At 43.2% G+C, this 22116-nt stretch overlaps 1 protein-coding gene across 2 annotated transcripts; it reads left to right on the top strand.

The window, feature by feature from the left end:
- Window positions 1-321: 321 nt before the first annotated feature.
- Window positions 322-22110, top strand: mark1 (MAP/microtubule affinity-regulating kinase 1). 2 transcript variants are annotated; one of them, XM_042104812.1, is made up of 18 exons: window positions 324-959; window positions 6572-6775; window positions 7389-7442; window positions 9683-9731; window positions 11086-11151; window positions 11252-11322; window positions 11486-11542; window positions 11709-11945; window positions 12128-12247; window positions 12665-12764; window positions 14168-14280; window positions 14390-14546; window positions 14657-14838; window positions 14943-15040; window positions 15603-15752; window positions 16419-16676; window positions 18742-18786; window positions 19592-22110. In XM_042104812.1, exons 1-18 carry the CDS (start codon window positions 909-911, stop codon window positions 19932-19934), a joined length of 2355 nt encoding a protein of 784 aa, XP_041960746.1. In that variant the 5' UTR covers window positions 324-908; the 3' UTR covers window positions 19935-22110. The 2 variants fall into 2 exon arrangements, with proteins under 2 accessions (XP_041960747.1, XP_041960746.1); XM_042104813.1 differs by lacking the exons at window positions 18742-18786; window positions 19592-22110 and adding an exon at window positions 17765-18735 and having other exon boundaries at window positions 322-959.
- Window positions 22111-22116: the final 6 nt, after the last annotated feature.

The raw sequence follows: 22116 nt of genomic DNA, 5'->3' as shown, positions 1-22116 counted from the left end.
CTCTGCTGTTTGAGTGCGTGGGCCACTTGGGGGGTTAACTGGGGGAAAATTCCGAGAAATGGTGTTTGCTCATTCAATCCATTCCTAGCTACAAACAAATCCTGTAATACCTGTAATATTGTCAAAATGTGTGATCTTAGATCTTAGGAAGTTTTAGGATGATGGTCAAAGGTCGTGATACAGCCTAGCCTATGACATACCATTCTAGTTGATTTGAATCGCGCGTAAACGCGCAATAAAAACCCCAAACCAATAGATGGTGATGTCGCGCTACCAGAGATGCAGTAGTAGGCTTCACAAAATTCAGATTTAACAGATAAACACAGATTACCCTTGCTGTATTTTCACTTACAAATATCATTTAAGGGGGAATTGGCATACAGACGACCCCCGGTTTGTATTTGAATAAGGCTATTTCGAACATTTCAAAAGAAAGAAAAACATCTTGATCAAATAGCCGAAACTGTTTTTTTTTCTCACTTTGCACCGCTCAGCCCGACCAAAAACAACATCAACAAACTAAACAAACGTTGCATTCGATCAACAGAGCTGAGGTTGGGTGAATTTCACAGACGGCTTCAAATAAGAATGCCCCCCTCTTCCTAGCTGTGTTTGCCGGGTGGATCAATGCTTATAGCGCACTGTTCATTTCAAACTCATCTTACGCGGAGTCCGCTATTCGCTTCCTCTGAGTACCTGGGTCGCATCTATCAGGCAAGGCCATACCAGTAGCCCACTGCGAGGGGTACCAGAAGATGGATATGTAGTTTGGACTATTACCGATCAGTCGGTCTGGTTGGAATGTTGGTGGTCTAGCAACTGGAGTAGGAAAAATATCATCCTCCCTAGTAGCTTACTGCTGTTCTCTACGCTGCCTTGGTGTTTTTGAAGAGGCCTGAAAGCACAAAATGTCGACCAGAACGCCATTGCCCACTGTGAATGAACGCGATACCGAAAATGTAAGTGCAGGAATGTTACTCATTTTCTCGTTTGAATGACCAGGATATAATATGCACAAGGAAAAACGTTTGGTTACATTTTAGCCAGTGGCAATTGAAGTGATGTCGCTGCACCGTAATGTTAATTGTAGCAAGCTGGAGGTTTGCTTTCAATATCGCCTGGCCAACTAGCTAGCCTGCCAGCTGATGATTTAGCCGCCGATACCTGCGACCCTTTGGTTTTTGCCGATTTCGAATGAATCAACGTTATTTTATAGTGGTGCATTGATAATCTAATCTGAACCCCATGCACAATTTTTAGAGTTTGGCATTCGAAAAACTCCCAGACGTGTTTGTGTAAGTTCTTGATCATCACCATCGATGATAACAAATCTGATAGAGGCTATTTCTGATGGTGATAGGGCTGGTTGGCCTCAACATGGAAACATTACGTCTAATGAACAGTGTCCTGTTTGCACAGCTTGTGTGAACTTTTAAATTCACATTGCACATGACTATGCTTTTTGAAATAGGCCTAAGTTTTTAGTGAACCTCATTGTTTCTGCTTGGTACACAACGTTAGCCTACTCCCACAATACTAATGCTGAGGTCTAATGTGCAAATGTTCGCTTTGTGGCCTCCAGTTCCATAAATGTATCAAACAGAATGAAAGTATCAGCTACCTCATCTAAATCGAAGATATTATAATCATGTCGCTTAATCGCACTGATCACTGTTCACTGATGCACGCGCCCATCACTGGGATCTAGTGCATGAATTGAAATATAATTTAAATTCAGACTACTGGTTTTGTCCGATGAAGTAGCCCATTCAATTTCTTGCGGTAAAACCTGAAATGCATAGGCTATATCATTTATAGTAGTAGGATATCCCAGTCATTGTTGATGATTGATGGTATTTTTTTTTCTGTTCACTGGAACTATACGCTGAGGGCAGTGCGCTGACAGAACAGGGGCTTGTGTGTTAGTATGCCGAAGTGGGCCTGTTTCTGGGATGGACCTTTCCTCTCTGCCCCATACTGTTGTGCACTGAGCACAGAATGAGTTTTCGGGTCGATGTAGGTCTGGGCAGTCTTGTGTATGACCTGGGACCGAAAGAAGGGTTGAAACACGTTTTTATTTCATGTGGCTAGTCCTTCAAGTCTCAGTGTAGATGTAAATGTTTGGTTTTTACCTTGCTATTTGTGTTATTTATGTTCCTTTTAACTCACAATACAGATTTGTCAATGTTTGTTTGATATCTGCTTTCAGAAATGTGTTGACTTCAGATGTCTTCGATTGGGGCACAGAGGGCTGGGCTGATATCAGTACCTGCTTATCCCATTGGATCAATACTGTGGATAAACTGAAATGTTTTGTTTCAAATTTCCTACCTCAGCAGAGCAGTATAGCGATATCCTAAACATAGTTATCCATTATAAATGGGATTATGTTTGTGAAGTATTGTGTTGTTAACATTTTAATGCCAAGGGTATCTGTTTTGGCTGTGTAAGTCCATGACTGTGCACTATTCTGTCCTTTATGCAAAGACAGGTCCTGCGTGAGGCTTCATGGATCAATGAAACGTTCTCTCGGAAATCTCTCTGGGAAAGATATAGCCACACAGTCACCTTTTGCAGAAAGCCATCATCACTTGTTCTGAGGTCACACCTCAAACCTTAGACAGTAAGACGGTAATAAGTGACTCACTGAACAGTAGTGCACATGTGTAGGCTACTTCTTTGAGTGCTCAGGAGTGTTTGTGCGAGCGAGTGAGTCACTGTGTGTGGTGAGGCAGAGAGAAACTATAAGGAAAGTTCACTGAAGCTTGGCATATCATTGGCAAGGCTTTCTGACACAATTGCATAAGACTAGCTGGAGTCGAGGAGATTGTAGGCCTTTTAAAGACAGCACTGGTGGGGGTGGCTGGCTGGAAGGTTGGAGGATAGGGGGTTGGCTAATGTGCCGTTCTGGAATGCTGTGTCCAGGCAATGCGCTCATTGTCATGCTAACACCGGAATGCTGCTGGTGTGTCAGCGCCCTTCAGAAAGGCCTGGAGAAGTGCCTCTGGTGCCCTTCCAGGAAAGGATGCTAAGTCCCTTCTCCTGTAGTTATTACCCCACACACACTTTCACTCAGTAGCGTTCCGTCTCTAGCCACTGTCTCACACTCTCTGTGTCAGGCTGGGGACCAACGCACACTAGTGATGTCTGGTAAACAAGTGGTCAGAGTTGTTGATCTTTCCTTCTTTTGAGCCCAGAAACAGACTAGGGAAAATCTGATTTTCTTTGAAATTGAGTGTCATGGTAATTTGTATATGAAAGGCTGTACGTACATAGATTAAGTTAGGCATTTTATCAGATTGTTCTGTACAAAACACTATCAGGGGTCCTGATGCTTCCTAAAACAAGGTTCCGCTTTTTCTCTTGGCAATCAGAAATATAGTATCCTTTGTTCGGAGGGGACAGTAAATAATTTAACGGTGCATAATTGGCAGTTGCATCAATAAATAATATGGTACACATTACATTAAGGTTATCATGAATTAAATTAAATTCTGCCAATGAGGCCTGGCCCTAGTAGTTGTTTGGCAAAATGTTCATGGCTATAACCTTAAGGTACTTGTAAGTCTTGTTCTTGATACAAGGCATAGTAGCCTCGTTGGCCCAAGTGGACCAAATTACATTTCAATGTATGGCTGCTTCAGTTGTTCAATGAGCATGACTTGCAGAATTCTTCATGTTCACATTGGAAGTGTAGTACTAGGCAACTACATTTGAAATACAAGTTTGCGTTCAATAAATCTCATTAACTTCTGAAAATGTTGGGTAGCACTTATCTGGCAAGCGTCAATGCATTAATGCATGAATGTCCTAGAAGAGTACCGGTACTTTTTGCACTCCTCCGTCGAGTATGTTATGAAGAGGACAGTTCCACTCTGACCAAAGGATATATTTCACTTTAGTCCAGTGTTCTACTAAGGACTCTACATTGGACTCCTTATCTGGGTTACCATACCAATGAAGATGTATCTGTAAGATTCATTTCCAGATTGTATCTGTAAGATAATAGCCTTGAGCAAGGGGGGCAGACATAAACATGTCATAACATATCAAAAATCATTTCCAATGACTAATGGACAATTTAAGAGTCTTTTTTTACCTTAACATAACTCTCCATTTTGATGGCACATAACCTCATAACATGACAATGGCGGTACTTCTGCCATTATCTTAGCGATCCTCTATAGGCGATTATCGACATAGCAACTTTTTTGTGTTTGGGTAGAACTGTCACTTAGAGTAAAAGAAAACTTGAAAATGTTTTCGTCTAGGATTAATCTCAGGAACTGGCCTTGAGTGGACACTCAGGAGGGGCTCTGAGGAGATCAGACCAACCCAGGAAAAAGTAACCCTTTGCTTTGGTGAAATAGTTTTCAGATTGAAACAACTATTACTACAGTAATTGTTTTACTGTGTCATATTTTGATAGAGTAGAGGAATATATTTTCACAAAATTAGAAGAACTCATTTTTAAACATGCTCTCCTCTGTAATTGCTTTAGTTCAGAATGAACTGTTGCAAACTTGTGATGTGTTCTAGCAGAGCCACTGAAATGATGTACAGTATGGCAGGGTGCCTCCCGCTGTCTGTGCTGACTCAACTTCACGATGACTGTTGACTGTTGTCCATGATGATGGATGATGATCTTGTCCATCAGCCAAACACTAGTTTTGATGAACTTGTTGTAAATCATAGCTATAAATCATTAGTTCTCACAATGAATACTAGCAAATGTGTTTGAAGAGACTCATGATTTTGTCAGTCCGGAGTGGGCCTGTGGGTTAGGACCAGGGATAGGACCGGAACATTGTCGGGGTGCATCAAATCCACCTCAAGGGATTGTCAGTTGTTAAATGAATTATTAGTTGTTATCAATTCTACCTACCAATACTTGCGCTCCAATTTAATATTGATCCCATCCAATGATCTAGTAGGGAGCTGCGTCACAACTACTGTGTGTGCGTGTGTGTGCATGTGTATGTACACGTGGAGCCCCACCCAGTGCTGCTTCTGCTGCAGGACACACAGTAGACCATGACACTGACTGTGGTGGTGGTCATCAAAGTCCTAGATGCCCATGTGTTGTGCTCTCTCCCCTTGAGCTATTTTAGACGTCTTTGTGAAGACTTGAGGAAATTCTGTTACCATGTCTGTAAGTGCCTACTCATTCTTTGAAGTTGTATGCTTAAGCATGGACATCTTTGTTGTGTCTTTGACCTCATCATACACACACACAGCAATCTGTCTGTAAAGTCCATTAAGTTTGTGTATCCATGTCAGGAAGATGATTAAACAGAGCTATACAGCATGTAGCAATGTTTTATTATATTCTGTCTGTAGTGCCCTTAGACTCACCTTCAGCTCTCGACTGCAGAATGGCCCGTACGGAGTCTGTATAAGGAGACAGGAGGGGGGTTGATGGGGCTCTATTGGGTTAAAACTGTGCCAGAGAGGGGGACCATGAACAACTAATAACAGTGAAGCTCATTTGTAGGCTACTTTACCGACATGCTATTCCTCTTAATTCCAACATAGACAAGCCAGTGTCGTGCCATGTTATCAGCGTAAAGACCCTCTACAACAGAGAAGTAAGGGTTATTGCTGTCTGATGGCTCACAATGGCGGAACTCTTTGGCAGGATATCATAATTATGTTTACCTTATAGGCATCTAGTGAAAACGGGTGTCTAATAGCTTCAAAATACACATGGCACAGTGGTGTAAACAGAAGAAGTTCTGTGTAAAATGATGGGATCTCTTAAAAATCTTTATAGGATCTATTATCTATCTGTTTTGAAAAAGAAGTTTTGTAACATCCTTCCACCCTCTTGGATTGTCTGTGCCTGGATGCAGATGTGTTGGGGCGTGGCCCAAAACCACACCCATCTGTCAGAAATGTGACCACTCACATCTGCAGTGAGGTTCCTTCAATTTTATTTTAAAATGTTTAGGTCTTGAGTGAATAGGCTGCATGTGCTGCATATTGAGAGCACTACTATCACCATTAAATATCCACAAAACAATTGGCCCAAGTGGAAGAGCACACATTACACTCACTAGGGGCACGAAACCTAGCTACAGTGCAGATTTCAAATAAAAGGTTGTTGACTACTCTTATTTGAGCACTAGGCCTACTCTTCTTATCTTGCAAATGTGACCTGATATTGAGATGGGAGTCTTCCACCAGTAGGCTCATGAAGATGAATTGGGTCTTTAAGAGTGACTCCTATATCTCTGTATGCCAGCATTGTGCTGCTCCCATCTCAGCTTTCATAACACGAGTTACTAGATGATTCAACAACTTACACTATAATTTGTATCAGTGCTCATTAGCTGTGCCCCAGTGCTTCTATGCAGCTATGACTCTAATAGTACAGTGGTAGACTACAGTGCACAGCGACACTGTGTTGGTTTGGTGGAGTTAAGCGACGTAATAAGTTTGTGTTCTGTGTTGAGTGTTAAATCCTGCCTCTAAAACCTGCTTAACTGCTCAGATTCTCTTACTCTGGGGTGCAGGGAGTGTCTCTGATGTAATGAAGAGATTGTCTCATTGATGTACCTCATTTCCACAGCACACATCCGTGGATGGCGGCCCAGAGCCCCCCGCCCCTCCCACCAAGTCTGGCAGTCGGCAGAGCCTGCCCCGGTGCAGGAACTCGGTGACCTCCATCACAGATGAGCAGCCTCACATCGGCAACTATCGACTGATGAAGACTATTGGCAAGGGCAACTTTGCCAAAGTGAAACTGGCACGCCACTTGCTGACAGGGAGAGAGGTGAGTCTGGGAAGTGTTCAGAGTTATCCTAACCTGTGTCCATTAATGTGAACAGTGATTTAATAGCATCCCTCATAATCTGTCAGGTGAATCATGTCAAGGGGTAGGCATGCTAGCACACCTGCCCTCTGCACGTGTGTCAACATTAACATGTGTGATGTGTAAAAGCTGAGAGGCCAGGCCTCAACTCTGTACTGCAGGAATCGGACTGTATTATTGATGCTGTGGACGTCAGTGTGTTGGTCAGAGCACTGGACAGAGCTGCTCTTGCGTAAGCCACTCAGACGCTCCATCACATGGCTGCGCTGCACAGGATGCCAGGGTGTCCGGGCAGCTCTTATAGTGTATAGCATAGACCCTAGAGGCAATGAAAGGAAGCAGCATCACTTTTGTGACATTTTCACTGTTAAAATCCCTGGTGTTTGCATGTACTGGAAGTCAGAAACTATTGAAATGTATATTTCAAATGAAAGCTTTTATATCTGAACTGTGTTAAATGATAAATTAAACCACTTTATATGAAGAGTGTTGTATTTTAGCTATTTTGTTTATGTTTGTGTGTACTGTTAGAGTTTTGCTCCTTAAAATCCCCCTCCTTGTGTCCACCCCACAGGTAGCCGTAAAGATAATTGACAAGACACAGTTAAACCCAACTAGTCTACAAAAGGTAAGTAAGTCTTTTAGCATTTCTTTCCCCACATCTGTGACCATAATGTGCAGTTGCAACAAACCGTTTACAGACGTTTACAGCAACACCAACTCACCAGTACAGTACCCTGCACTGTAAAATTTTTCACAAAGCACTGTTCAGGCCCAGACACCATGAGTATTATCTGGTTTCTTCCTGGAGGCCATTTCATGGAATAGAGCCATTACGACGTTTGCGTACATCCAGGATAGCCTCCTGTTTGTGACCTTGGATCTGTAAGTCATACGACATCAGAGTTGCCAATGGTTGCCATGGTACCACTGTGTGTCAGTCATGGCTTCCTGAGCTTGTCCTGGGGGACGCTTAGTAGACTGATGGGAGGGTAGTGTTTGTAGTAGAAGTTTGTAGAAGTAGCCAGGTTTGGCATTCATTTTTTTTATGTCAGCCGTGTTCATCTGGTTCATTTTCTCACAGCTGCATCTGCTTGCATAGCTCTCATAATCTACAGTAGGATTTCGTGCAATGTGTTATACAATGCTTGCCTTGTAATGCATTTTGCTGAATAGCCTCAAGAGGTGAAGGATCTGTTAAGGAAATTCCTGAAAGGGGCAGCGAGGATACCCGAGATTCTGTGTCATCTGAGCATTTTGCATCAGAACCATGAGGAACTGTGCCATGAGTGACCAGCATTAACTCAATAACAAGAATTACTGACACTGTGCAAGTAATGATCTAGAGAATCTTGAGTATCACTGACTTCATGGTCAGAAGTGTTTAATGGGACAGAAATCCCCAGGAGCATCTGTTTCCCAGCGTGGAGTTGAGCACTGTGATGACTCAAGACGTCTCTGTGCCACCTCTGTCTGCCTCCAGGTGAGGCCCATCTGTAATGTTGACACCATAATTGGAGTTAGCACAGGACAGGGGGAGTCAGATGTCAGACCCAGTGGGGACGTGTAGGGAGAGTTGAGAGTAAATCCGTAACACAGGGCATCGTTTGGTAACGGCTTATTCCAGCAACTTGGAAGTGAGGTTTGTGTGTGTAACTTTCCACTTCTCAGTTAAGGAATTTCTCATTTCAACACTTCTGGCTTCAGATAGGTTGTTAGGCAGCAATATAATGAATAATAAATACATGTTGATAAGTTAGCAAGATGATTAACATTTCTCCTGAAAGTCCTTTTAAGACTATGCAGTGTTTTTTAGATATAGGGATCAAACACACTTTTAAATTGAGGGTATTCTGATCAATACACCCATCATCCCCTCATCACCCACGTTGTGGTCTTAATTACTTAGTTGGTCACTTGTAGCTGTATGTTGACACCGTAGACGAATGGTCAATTTTACTGTTACAGTTGCACACGTTTGCATTCATTTTAATATGCTTCAGTTCCCTGCATTGGCATGCTGTGTCATTCAGTCACCTGGTCCTATGATCCCGCATGTTCTCTAAAGCTTCACTGTTCCATAGTTAATAGACAGAGAGGTGAGGAGCAACTCCCTTGTGCTTATGCCTGTGCTGAAAAGAGCCAAAGAATGCACACTGAATGAGTCAAGGAAAGCCAATGTGTGTGTGTGTGTGTCAGAAAATGTTTGGCCAAATACACACACACAAAACACACGTCTCTCTCTCTTTCTCTCACACACACAAACCCACACGTCACAACCTCACACACACACACACACACACACACAGAGAGGGAGAGAGAGAGACTCCAGACAGACATAATTTTTGGAGAAAGAGAAGAACTTCTGAATGTCGAATGCTGTTTGATTTCCTAAGTAACCTAAAATTAGGCTGCTTTATTTCTCCCAAGCGTAGAGCTGTTGCACACTCACTGTCATCTAACAATTGCATCCGTCATAGCATATTCATCATGTCTACTTTTTTCTGAATAAGCCACATTTGTGTAAGCATTAAGTGTAGTGTACATTACATTCTATAAAACAGAGTCTATAACCGAGTCTCCTAGGACCAAGCTCCACCAGAAATTCTCCAACAACCTATCGTCTTAGGGGATGGCTTTATTGTCATGTGATAAATTGATGTGTCGCTACATTGTTCTCAGTCCTTGTTCCTGGTCCTTCTCTCTAGTGTTGGAAAGCACATTCACTTCCTTTAGAGTCTGTGGAATGTGTAGAACCTTTTATAGAAAACTGAAATGGGAGCCTTAAATAATTTGTTTGCCAATGACACCAGACTGTTTTTTACTGCAACAGCTACTCTTGACAATTCTGTCTTCTTTTTTTACCAGCTCTTTCGTGAAGTAAGGATTATGAAGATCTTGAATCACCCTAATATTGGTAAGACCTTTCCCATGTTTGTTGTTTCTCTGCTCCCCTTGGTCATTAGCTTGACCTGATTATGATGAGCATTCCATACAGTAGAGGAGACTCTCCATCCATATGCAGCTCCCTAAAACATTTGTGCCATGTAAAACTTGCCACTCTGAAGTAACCAATAATACCAAATGACCAATGAAGTGACCAGTGATACCACATGAGATATTTATGTGAGAAAGTTCAAGCAAATTGAGGGATGATAAACTGATTATAACAGGTGACAGCAATATTAATGATGTCCAGCAGTTGTTTCTGTCCATTAGGAAATCCTACAACTACAGCAACTAGTCCAAGAGTGTAATCAAGTAGTTAGTGCACCGACAATCCATCTGAAATCTGCAAATCATGTATGTGACCGTTTGAATTGTACTGCACAGAAAGCTATTTCAGATCATAAGTGACGGGATTGAGATGATTGCATTTTTAATTGGTTTACTCCTACTGGTTTAAATTCACGGGTCTGTAGGGCATCCCTGTGGTCCAAAGCTGTGTGCTTTAGTTGATACAGTTAGTTGACAGTATGTGAGTATCTTGGAGGAATTAGTAGAGCAGTAGATTGTGGCTCTAAGAGTGCTGGGATGGATAATTCAGGTTGAGAGCTGTGATTGTCCACTCCAAAACAGATAGACAACGAGCCTTGCCTGTTGCTTCTCTCTCGAAAAGCTTACCCCTACATTGTAGGAGACACTAATTCAATTCCAGCAAACTGAAAACAGTGCTGAGAGGCTTAGCCATTCCTTCTGTCTGGCGCACACACGCACGCACACACGCACGCACACAGCTTTTCTCTCATCACTCACTCACTCACTCACCCACTTACTCTTACTTACTTTAATGTCTGGTCTCACTCTCTCTGTCTGTCCTCGAGGTAGTCCTTAAATAAGCTCTTGGTAATTGACTGCAGTTTCCTGGGCCTTTATCTCCGTGGTGTCTCCTGTCTCTTTAATGAGATGAATGTGATGGGAGACATTCAGTATTTTGCCACTATAGGTGTGTGCGTGTGTGCGTGCGCGCATTTTCCTGGATATGAAAACCCATTTCTCAGTATGATGTACGTAAAAATGCATTTATTATAGTCTCGCTATGATTGGAAGTTTTGCAGTATGTCATGTAAAAGGGAATACTCCCGTAGCTCAACACTGCTGCACTCCACATGTAAACTCCTCATTCTGAAAAGAGCCTTAACCAGAATATGGACCTTAATGGGATTATGGTGTGCATGTTGTATGAAGGTATTTGTAAATATTTGCAGTAATGTCTCTTGTGATGGAATCAGCATTAATCCATCCTCCATTGTGTCACTCTGTTTACCCAGTTAAATTATTTGAAGTGATTGAGACGGAGAAGACCCTTTATTTAATAATGGAGTATGCCAGTGGAGGTAAGGATGCATATTATGTGTTTCATTGTGTATTTCATTGGGTAGTGACATGTAGAAACGGTACAGCTGATTTCTGTGTCTAAACTCTGGCCCACTCCAGGAGAAGTGTTTGACTACTTGGTTGCACATGGGAGAATGAAGGAAAAAGAAGCCAGAGCAAAGTTCCGTCAGGTAAACGCACACACAACATTCAGCATCTTGGTCTATAAAGCCTGACATTCGAGTTTTGTAACAACAATATGGATGTTCTATTGCTCTGTGTAGCGCCATGTATCTTATTGTCATTGAAATGTTCAGTGTGAATGGGTGCTTGAAATGCTACTGTCTTCCCCAGATTGTATCAGCTGTGGAATATTGTCATCAAAAGAGGATAGTTCACAGAGACCTCAAGGTGAGTGCGCTGACCCCCACCAGGTACTGGCACCTGTCTCCTCCTCACACAGGACTGTTTTGCAATATCATTATTTTCTTATATATTCTGTCTCTCTCTCTCTCTCTCTCTTTCTCTCTTTCTCTTTCTTTCTCCTGTTCCAACTTCTACCCCACTCTTCTCCCAGGCTGAGAACCTGCTCCTGGACGCAGACATGAATATTAAAATAGCCGACTTTGGTTTTAGTAATGAGTTCACCATTGGCAGCAAGCTGGACACATTCTGTGGCTCCCCTCCCTACGCTGCCCCTGAGCTCTTTCAAGGCAAAAAATATGACGGGCCCGAAGTGGACGTTTGGAGCCTGGGGGTCATCCTGTACACGCTGGTTAGCGGCTCGCTGCCTTTTGATGGACAAAACCTCAAGGTCAGTAGCACTTAAGAAGTTGTGCTGCCCTGGTAATGGTACTGGGCAGTTCTTACTACAGTGAAAACCGGTGATCCTATCTACTGCACACTTGTTTGCTTACTACTCATCTGAACAAAAACAGTTACAACTTGAAACTCTAAACAATTAAAGGTGTGTGTGTGTGTGTGTGTGTGTTCCAGGAGCTGAGAGAGAGGGTGCTACGGGGAAAGTACCGTATTCCCTTCTACATGTCTACAGACTGTGAGAACCTGCTGAAGAAACTCCTGGTCCTCAACCCTGGCAAGCGGGGCAGCCTGGAGGTATGACCATGCTGCCACTCAGATGGACAGAGACGCACAGGAACCCTATAGACGAGACTTAACACTGGCTTACAGTTGCATTGGCTTTACATTTGGTGTGGAGCAGGCATTTATGTTAGCATTTATGTTTTTTTATTAGCTGGTTAGGTCTCCTACATCATCTTGGAATTATTTGTATACTGTTATTTGTATTCTATAGTTACTATTTTTATTATTAAATTAATTGTATCGTCTTGTTTCTGAGATTGAGATGGAACTGAAGTGGAGACGTGTTTGTATTTTGTGTATTTCAGGCATTTTTTTCACATAGGCAAACATTAGGGTGCATATGACATATGATAGACACTTGCTTGTAGCCATCTTATTTATGAATGTGTAAACATTAAGGGTGTCATTTTGTTACACTATCTCTTTCAGCAAATCATGAAGGACCGCTGGATGAACGTGGCCCATGAGGAGGAGGAACTCAAGCCCTACACAGAACCAGAGCCCGACTTCAAAGATCCAGACAGAATAGGTCTGCTTTAGTCTCTCTGTCCCCTGCCTTGGTCCCTCAACCCCTCCATTAGCTTGACCTTGTCTGGACCAGGGGTCTCAAACATCTGGCCCGCGTCCGGCCCAATTCCGGCCCGCGACGTATGTCAAAATAATAATGTAATTCGGCCCTTGAGACTATTTTTAATTGCAACAAACAACGATACTGAAAATAGACGATAGTTCCAAGTACGGTGACAAATCTCATTTGTACTCTGCTCCACTATGTGCTAGACATCCAGAGCTTCATTCAAACCCAAAATCGCTGCGCAAAGTTTTCAGGAAATACTTGTATTACACGTGAGAAACGCGTAAGACGTGCATTTGTAATGACGTGGAAGCGATGCAGGCCATAGTGTTGCATAAATTGAAGCAGAAATTAAGCAGAAATAGGCCTACACCAAATGTTGAAAAACGTTTACGTGTGATGAAGTCTTAGGTAGGCTATGTTATTCACCTATTCTAAATCTGAAGGAGAATATCCTTTTGGAGATTATGATCGATCGTCTACTCTATTGAATGGAGGTGCATCTGCGTGTATACGACTGTGTCCACTAAGCATACCATGCTTATTTCGACCCTCTGCCCAACATAGCTTGGAGGTTGCAGTGGTAATCGTGATGATAGTGTCCGTAATGGACGTGGTACAGACAGCAGGGCTAGTAGAAATAGGGCTCTAAACTACAAAGTCACCCGCAATATGATGCGAACTTCTGGGTACTCAGATTACCCGCGATAGGAACTGATTTGACCAGAATACTTTATTGTAGGCCTTGTGGTTTAGAAACCATATACATCTTAGGTGTTTTCCTGTTAATTTGTTATGTGGGTAATATGAAAAAAGGAAAGTAAACCTGCTCAAATATGTTCATCCAGTATTTACTGAAAGGTGCATAATTTGAGGTGCTTGCCATCCAGTGGCAAATTAGATGGGTAAATTTACAAAGATTTTTACATTTACAGTAGGACTTTATCTCTGACCATTTTAAAGCCATGGCCTTTTGAAATTTTGATATAAAAATGCAATGGTGTTGCTTTCTTAACCCTGACGCCTATAGTTTGCCAGGTTTAAAAAAGTTATGAGAGGAAAATATTTTTATTTGGTGTGACACACACACATACCTGTTTTTATGCTTTTCATTTGTTTTATAATTTGTATTAATATTTATTTTATCATTATTTTATTTATAAGCTAAGGTTGCTAGTACAGGTGTCTAAAACTAGATAAAAACACTTGCACTTTCTGTTTGCAGTTTTGTGTGGTATTTGAAAAAAAGAACATTGCATTTTCAGAAATAGCCGGCCCTATCTCAATTTCAAGTCTCGTACTCGTACTGTGGTCCTGTCCCTCTGTTGATCTCTCTGTTTGCCTTTCCTGTCACACAGAGCTGATGGTCACTATGGGCTTCCCAAAGGATGAGGTCACAGAGTCACTCGTGGGCCAGAAGTATGATGAGGTCATGGCCACATACCTGCTGCTGGGAAGGAAACACGCTGAGGTCAGTGGAAAGTGGTGCTGTGGGGGGAGTCATCGGGCTGCGGCTGTAAATCATATTGATACTCTGTTGTAAGCGGCGTGGTGCTTGACTGTCCGTCTTTTGTGTCCAGTTTGAGGGGAGTGAATCACTGTCCAACCTCAATTTGTGCCAGAGGACTCGGCCCAGCAGTGACCTCAATAACAGCTCTGGCCAATCACCTGCCCACACCTCAAAAGTCCAGCGCAGCACATCGGCCAGTCAGAAGCAACGTCGCTATAGTGATTATGGTGAGCATGACCGTTTTTGGCATGAAGCACAACGGTAACTAGTGCGCATAGAGAGGCCTGGTGTCCGAGGCGAGATTGGTCGGTTAACTGCGGTGGCTCTTGTCTTGCAGTGGCGCCCTCCGTCCCCCCAGCCGTGTCCTACACCAAGCGGGTGCAGGCCAACAGTGTGGAGGGGGAGAAGAAGGAAGACTGGGACAATGGGCGTAAGCTGCCCACCTCCAGCTCCAAGGGAGAGATGGCCGCCTCTCCACTGGTCACCCAGGAGCACCGGAGGTCCACCACAGCCTCAGGGGTGGGTGCACACTCTCGTGGGTGGGACGATGTGGCCCACATCAGGCAGGGGTGTGGTTGTGTGGCTGGATCTAACTTCCTCTCTGTGTTTGTGTGTGTGAACAGAGCAGTGCAGCAGGAGCGATGACACGGAGGAACACGTATGTGTGTGAGCGCTCCAGCACCGAGCGCTACTCGGCCATTCCCAACGGCAAGGACAGCAGGTGTGCTGATGACCTCCCTCACTCACTCACTCACTCACTCACTCACTCAACAATATCCATTGTACAGAATTAAAATAAGGAAACTGTAGCTCTTCATGTATGCGTGTGTATGTGCTTGCACTTGTGGGGATTATTGAACTAAGGGAGATATGCGGTGCATATGATGATGCATGACTATCATATCGTGCAATTCCTCATTATAATGTTTTTATCTTTTGTAATAACATGATAAGTGTAAATAATTCACCTCCTCTCTGCCAATGTCCTGTAATACAGTAAGATACTAGGGACAGATACAAGGAACAGCCTACAGTAAGATACTAGGGACGTTGTATGAGGCTGTCCAATAGCTCTCGTGTGGCATTGAGGAGCAGTGAAATATTCCAGGAGGGAGGGTGGCACCGGCGGTAGTGATCTTGGACACCAGGTTGTTTGTAACTCACTACATGGAATAGGGAAGACATGTATTGGCCGCCTTTCTTACATAGTTTCTTTCTGTCTCTTTCTTTCTTTCTTTCTTTCTTTCTTTCTTTCTTTCTCTCTCTCTCTCTCTCTCTCTCAGTTTAAGTGAGATGTCTGCCTCAGCTAGTGGCACATCCCCATCCTCAGGCATGGCATCCACACGGTCACGCCACATGAAGTCCATGTCCGCCTCTGGGCACCCTGTGAAGTCCCCCCTGCCTCCCATTGAGGACAACGCCGAGTACAAAGGGTGAGGCCACATTGGACCAGACAACCTCATATCAGTACCTCCTATCTCCTACCTCCTATATCCCATCACCCATCTCCTATATCACATCTCCTATATCACATCTCCTATATCCCATCTCCTATATCCCATCACCCATCTCCTATATCCCATCTCCTATATCCCATCTCCTATATCCTATATCACATCTCCTATATCCTATATCGCATCTCCTATATCCCATCACCCATCTCCTATATCCCATCTCCTATATCCCATCTCCTATATCCCATCTCCTATATCCCATCTCCTATATCCCATCTCCTATATCCCATCTCCTATCTCCTTTATCCCATCTGCTATCTCCTTTATCCCATCTGCTATCTCCTATATCCCATCTCCTATATCCCATCTCCTATATCCCATCTCCTATATCCCATCTCCTATCGCCTATATCCCATCTGCTATCTCCTATATCCCATCTCCTATATCCCATCTCCTATATCCCATCTCCTATCGCCTATATCCCATCTGCTATCTCCTTTATCCCATCTCCTATATCCTATCTCCTACAGTCTATATCGGTAGAATGGAATTCCATGATCATCTCTGTTTACCATCATCTTTATCTCTGTTGTTTCTCTCTCTTCTATTTTTTTTATCTCGCCTCTCTCTCTCGTCCACCCCTAGCTCGAGCACACGCGCCCCCACGGCCTCCCCTTCGGCCCACAGCATCAGCAGCAGCACGCCTGACCGCACACGGTTTCCGCGGGGCACGTCCAGTCGCAGCACTTTCCACGGCGGGCAGCTCCGGGACCGACGCAGTGCCACCTACAACGGGCCGCCCGCCTCGCCCTCTCTCTCCCACGACACTGGAGCTCTCGCCCAAGCGCGCCGCGGCACCTCCTCGGGCATCATCAGCAAGATCACCTCCAAGTTTGTGCGCAGGTCAGTTGAGAGCCCTTACACCATAATCGTTGCTCTTCCAGACAATAGCGACGTGCAGCAGCTGATGTTTTGTTGTGTGCCCTCAGTACTAGTGGACTTGTATTTCCAGTGCATCTGGAATGTTCTCCTCACCATTGTAAAAGTTCAGTCTGATTCATATTACAAGCAGAAGGCCTAGGGGTGCATCAGCAGCAAGTGTAGAGTGCTGGCCAACTGATCTCTACTGTGTGCCACTGCCACTCCACTTCACCCCAGATCCAGCCCCCCTGCTCTTATTCAAAGTTAAATGACCGCTGCAAATTTGAACAGGACCGTCAACTCATTCATATGTCACTCAGCAACCGTAGGATGACATCAGAAAAATGTGCAGTGGTCTCTTCATCTTTTCCAGAGGTCTCTTCACACTAGTGCTGTTGGTGCTGTTAGTGTTGTTCCCTGTATTCTGCATTCCAGCCATTCAGTTTTTTTCTCCTTTTACTACATTTTATTTTGTTGTTTATACAAATCGACTGAAGGCCTTTTATTTATGTAAGCAATGCATTTCCCACATCTTAGCATCTGAGACAGATTAAACTGTAGAGTCTCAATAATGCTATCTAGTAATTACTTGGACATTTGTTGTAATTGTCTTTGATCCTGAGCTAATCATGACACACAGGTCAATTAATGGAGAGTATATAAAAGTGTCTATCACTTATTTCACAAGGATCAAGAGTTCTATAATAGGATTGCAGCATCACCATTTGCATATACATTTGCAACACTGCATATGTTTGCTTGAAGTGCAATGAGCCATCTTATTTAGCATTATTGTTCCTCGCCCCTAGTCACAGTGCATCTGCTGATGTGGAGCTGTCAGGATGCCCTGTGCGCTCCCAAAGCAGTCTATAGCATTGGATGTACAGCATTTTGGCTGTAAATTAGACGCCACATGTTTTTGGTGCAACACATTGAAATTGAAACCCAACCCTGTTTCTGGAAAATTCCCCTTCTCAGACAAAATATTTACTGACTGAACCTTCCTAAGCATTGTACTTCAATGAGCTTCAGGTGGCTTTAAGGATGCCTTCTTTTCTCTTGTGTTCTAGAACTCTCTCTTTCAGGGTGACTCAGAGGTAGGACACCACCACGCCCATGTTCCCCCATCATTTCTGCCCTGCCACCCCTGCCACCCCTCCTGCTCACTTAATGACCTCCTCTGACTCTGTTGCCCCTGCAGTACTTCTTAACCTGCATTATACCAGCCTGCATATCCCATGCCTGCCTGCCTGTGTGTGTGTGTGTGTGTGTGTGTGTGTGTGTGTGTGTTTGGTCATGGTGGAGATCTATTGCAAACGATGGGGTATGGGTTCATGTAGAGGTTGTTTTGCTGGATAGATGAAAACTGTTTAGACATCATAGAGCCAACAAGTGAATACTTCTGAGTAGAAACCAAATTGCTATCCAAAATGTAGTTTGATGAAATTCAGTTTGACAAGTGAAACGATAGGATAGGAATAACAAAAAAATAACAAAGCAAGAACATTTTACTGGTAAGGTAAACAAAGGTGTAATCATCACACCTCATCAATCAATTTGCTTCAGAATGCTGGCTCTTGAGCACAAGACATTTCATTACTGATAAATCCTTTTATGATAACATGACAATAAACTTGTCTTTCAAATGACTTATTTGAATCTGTTTCACACTGCCTCATTTCTTGTGTCTTCTTTTCTCTGGGAGATGGCACATAAAATATCAAAATGGCAAAAAACAAAGTCCATGGAAAATGAAATGCTTACACTTACCACACACAGGAGGTTATAAGGACCAGGATTGAGAACCTGTGAATTGTACAAATCTAAATATTTTAAAGCAGTAAGGAGATATTGACAAATCAAACAAATATGAAGAAAGCATTCCTACTATACACTATATTCATCACTGTATATTACAAACTAACCAATCCTCCCCACAGGTGTTGGCTATTCTAAACGACGCATGTGTGTAGGTGTACAATGCATGCATATATACGCCTTGTTATGCTTGTCTGTGGAATTGAACTCTTAATTGGTTGCTTCCAAGGGTTCCCAGTGAGGGTGAAGCCAGAGCCAGGACTGACAGCCTGAGGTGAGACTTGTGTCCTGTGCGTAGACCAAACTGAGCCCCAGGGCCTGTCCCAAATGCCCTCAACAACCTGCCTCTTCTCCCTCTTGAGAAATGACCATTACCTTACCATTCAAGCAAGTCTTACTGTCTCCTATTGAAAACCATTTTAGACATGTGTGGGTATCAAAAGGACAAGGCTGCTGTTGTTTTCATTTGCCCTTTATTTTTGTAAGTGTTAAATAGAATTGATTTTGTAGTTGTCCATAGTGCTGGTTCGCTGAGGGTATTTGATATAGGACTGGGAAAATGTGGTTGTGGGGATTTCTCATGCTATAAAGCGATGTAGCCTACTGCTGCCCCAGGCATAGTTGGTAGGAAATGGAAGAGCTATCTTTGATTGACATTTGCAGAAGATTGGAGACATGTCTGGACGTGTTTATTAGCAGAATTTCTTCTAAATGTGGTTTGAATCAAAGCAAAGCTCTTTTTTAGTATATTGTTTTTGCATTTGTTTAGTAATTGTCTGTCACTTTTTGTTAATTTTGGTGTTTCTGTCTTTCTTGTAGTTTTTTTGTCACAGCCTAATTATTGCCTGGACCATTGTGTGTGTGTGTGTGTGTAAGCATGCGTGCGTGTCATCAGTCTAATTATTCATCTTCTCTATCCCTACTCCTCCAGTTCTGTGTGCATGTGTTGATGAGTGTGTGTGTGTGTGTGTGTGTGTGTGTGCATGTGTTTATGAGTGTGTGTGTGTGCATGTGTTTATGAGTGTGTGTGTGTAAGAGAGTCACATGTGTCCTGTTGTGTTTTTTTCATGCCTCTGTAGGAGCACGTCCGGTGAGCCCAAGGAAGATGGCCGTGACTCCAAGCCGCGCTCCCTGCGTTTCACCTGGAGCATGAAGACCACCTCCTCGATGGAGCCGTCAGACATGATGCGTGAGATCCGCAAGGTGTTGGACGCCAATAACTGTGACTACGAGCAACGGGAGCGCTTTCTGCTCTTCTGTGTCCACGGTGACGCCCGGCAGGACTGCCTGGTCCAATGGGAGATGGAGGTGTGCAAGCTTCCCCGCCTCTCGCTCAACGGTGTGCGCTTCAAGAGAATATCTGGCACCTCCATCGCCTTCAAAAACATTGCCTCCAAAATAGCCAATGAGCTGAAGCTCTGAAGGGAGAAAGTGACCCAGTAAAAAATGGAAGAAGAGCTATGAAGCTAGACATGGAGAGATGGGGGGGGTGCAACATGCCCTGGTTCCTCACTTGTTTTCCATCCTCGCTGGTAGCAGAGGACTTGAATGCCATTTTCAGTTTACTGCTTTTTTTTCAGGCTACTGGTGTGTGTGTGTGGGTTGGTAAGTGGGGAAAAAAGTTCCTAGAACCTTTCGCTCCCTCCAGAATCTGACCCTTGATCCCCACTATGGCTGTTCCTTTGGGCATGTCAATACCCTGTCCAGTGAAGTCAGGGGATGAACCAGGAGCTTAGTTGAGAATCATCTTTACTCTTTTCTGATCAAAGTTGAATCCAGCTGAATTCCTGGTCATGTCCCAAGTTTACTGAACGGCCCTTTGTTTGCCCTTCGTCCTAGAGCCTTGCTTATTACTTTTGAGGCTAACGCAACCATCATTGCAATAATAAACCGTATTGATGGCCTGCTATTCTTAGTTCTCTCGCTTGAACTACCTTTTGTAGGGGGGGCAACCACCACAGACTTCTACAGATACTTTTTTCCATATGTACAGGTTATTTAGAGAATGTTTTTGTCAACCTTGACTGTTTATAGAGTTGTATAATACAAGGTGCTTTCAGCATTATGTCTGAAAGTGTTTGTATAGTCTTTGGGTTGTGTACAGAAAAAAAGAACTGTATGTTTTAACGTCATACTGTAATTTTTTATTTTGATTCTGTTCATGACATGATTAGCATCTTTTTAGTGCATTGTTTTAATGTTTTTCACAAGAAAAAATACTTTTTACTTTCAAATATGGAGCCTAGTCCTCAAAAAAAAAAAGTTGGATAGCAGTATTTTTGAAAACGTTAGCATGTCACATTCAAACACCAGTTACATCCACCCATAATGCATCTGTAGTATGTTTTTGGTTCTACAAAACAAACAAAAGGAGAATGTTTGTTTTATGTTGACATGGCATTGAACATGAATGGCATTCCGCTTCTTCCCCTTTTATGTGGGACCATCTTGATTTGAATATTTAATGTTTTCTGAATATTTAATGAACACTGAAGACTACTCTATAAATGGTACTGTATTGTAGGCATACTATAGTAGGACTGGCCTCTGATTTGACCTTAAGCTGTGCTCACACTACTCACTGCTGGGTTTGTCTTTCTAGTGCTGCCCTGGAGCCTACAGCTCAAACTGTTGGCTGAGAACGCCTTGGATTTCCGTTCCTCCCCCCTGTCATTACATTACATTACATTACATTACATTACATTACATTTGGCTGACGCTTTTTTAGCCAAAGCGACTAACAACATGGTAAACAGTATAAGTTTCATCTGTCATACATCATGCCTTCTCATTTGCTGCTCAGCCTGTCTTTGCACCCTGGCCCCTTGTGAAGTTAGAAACCCAAGCATATTCCCCATGTAGGAGGTGTCATTTTAATGATTTGGTCTCCATTGTTTCAGACTGAGTGATGGAGAGAAGCCTGGCGGAAGAGTTGATGTAAAACCACTAGAGTTGAGTGTATGGTATTCCTTTGTACTAAGTGAAAAGGGTGAAATGTGCAATGAAAGTCTGTATTGGGATTATCACCAACTGTTCTATAGCAGTACTGAGCAGGAGGGAAAAGCAATGCTCACGCTACACACTTAAAGGGACAGGAAGGGAAGGTGAGGAATACAATACAGTCCATTTATTATTTGAAGCGCTTTTTCTCAGTTGAGAGAAAAAATATGTAAAGGTTTTAAACTGTGAGTACCCCCAACCTCTCCCTACTCGTAGCTGTGTGTGGGTAATGTATGTATGTGACTGAGTGTGTGTTTGTGTTTGTGTGTGTGTGTTTGTGTGTGTGTGTGTGTGTGTGTGTGTGTGTGCGTATGTGTGCGGGTTTGAAGGGTGATGTTGGGATGGCACTGATTTATTTTTTATTGTGATGGTACTTTTGTCACCTGGAGAACACTTTTTCTGTTGCCTTACCAGATGGCAGTGGTCTGTGATCAAAAGTCATGAATAAGTTAATAGCTCCCCCCCCGTACCCCATATCTTGATTTGTTCCCTGTTCCCCCTCACTACCATCCTGGAAAAAAAAAAAAACATCCATGGAAAAAGTTGACTGGTTGTCTGAACTCACTGATGCACACTATTAAAAGAGACTTGAAAGGAACCTCTG

This window comes from Alosa sapidissima, chromosome 9, assembly GCF_018492685.1.
Source record: "Alosa sapidissima isolate fAloSap1 chromosome 9, fAloSap1.pri, whole genome shotgun sequence".
In the NCBI taxonomy this organism is placed as follows: domain Eukaryota; kingdom Metazoa; phylum Chordata; class Actinopteri; order Clupeiformes; family Clupeidae; genus Alosa; species Alosa sapidissima.
The sequence above is the reverse complement of the archived record's forward strand: the minus strand, read 5'-3'. Positions and strand labels throughout refer to the sequence as shown.

Coding starts and splice junctions, on each gene's coding strand:
- mark1 (XM_042104812.1), top strand. CDS start 909: ATGTCGACCAGAACGCCATTGCCCACTGTGAATGAACGCGATACCGAA. Junction 960..6,571: donor ATGAACGCGATACCGAAAAT/GTAAGTGCAGGA, acceptor TCATTTCCACAG/CACACATCCGTGGATGGCGG. Junction 11,543..11,708: donor TAGTTCACAGAGACCTCAAG/GTGAGTGCGCTG, acceptor CTCTTCTCCCAG/GCTGAGAACCTGCTCCTGGA.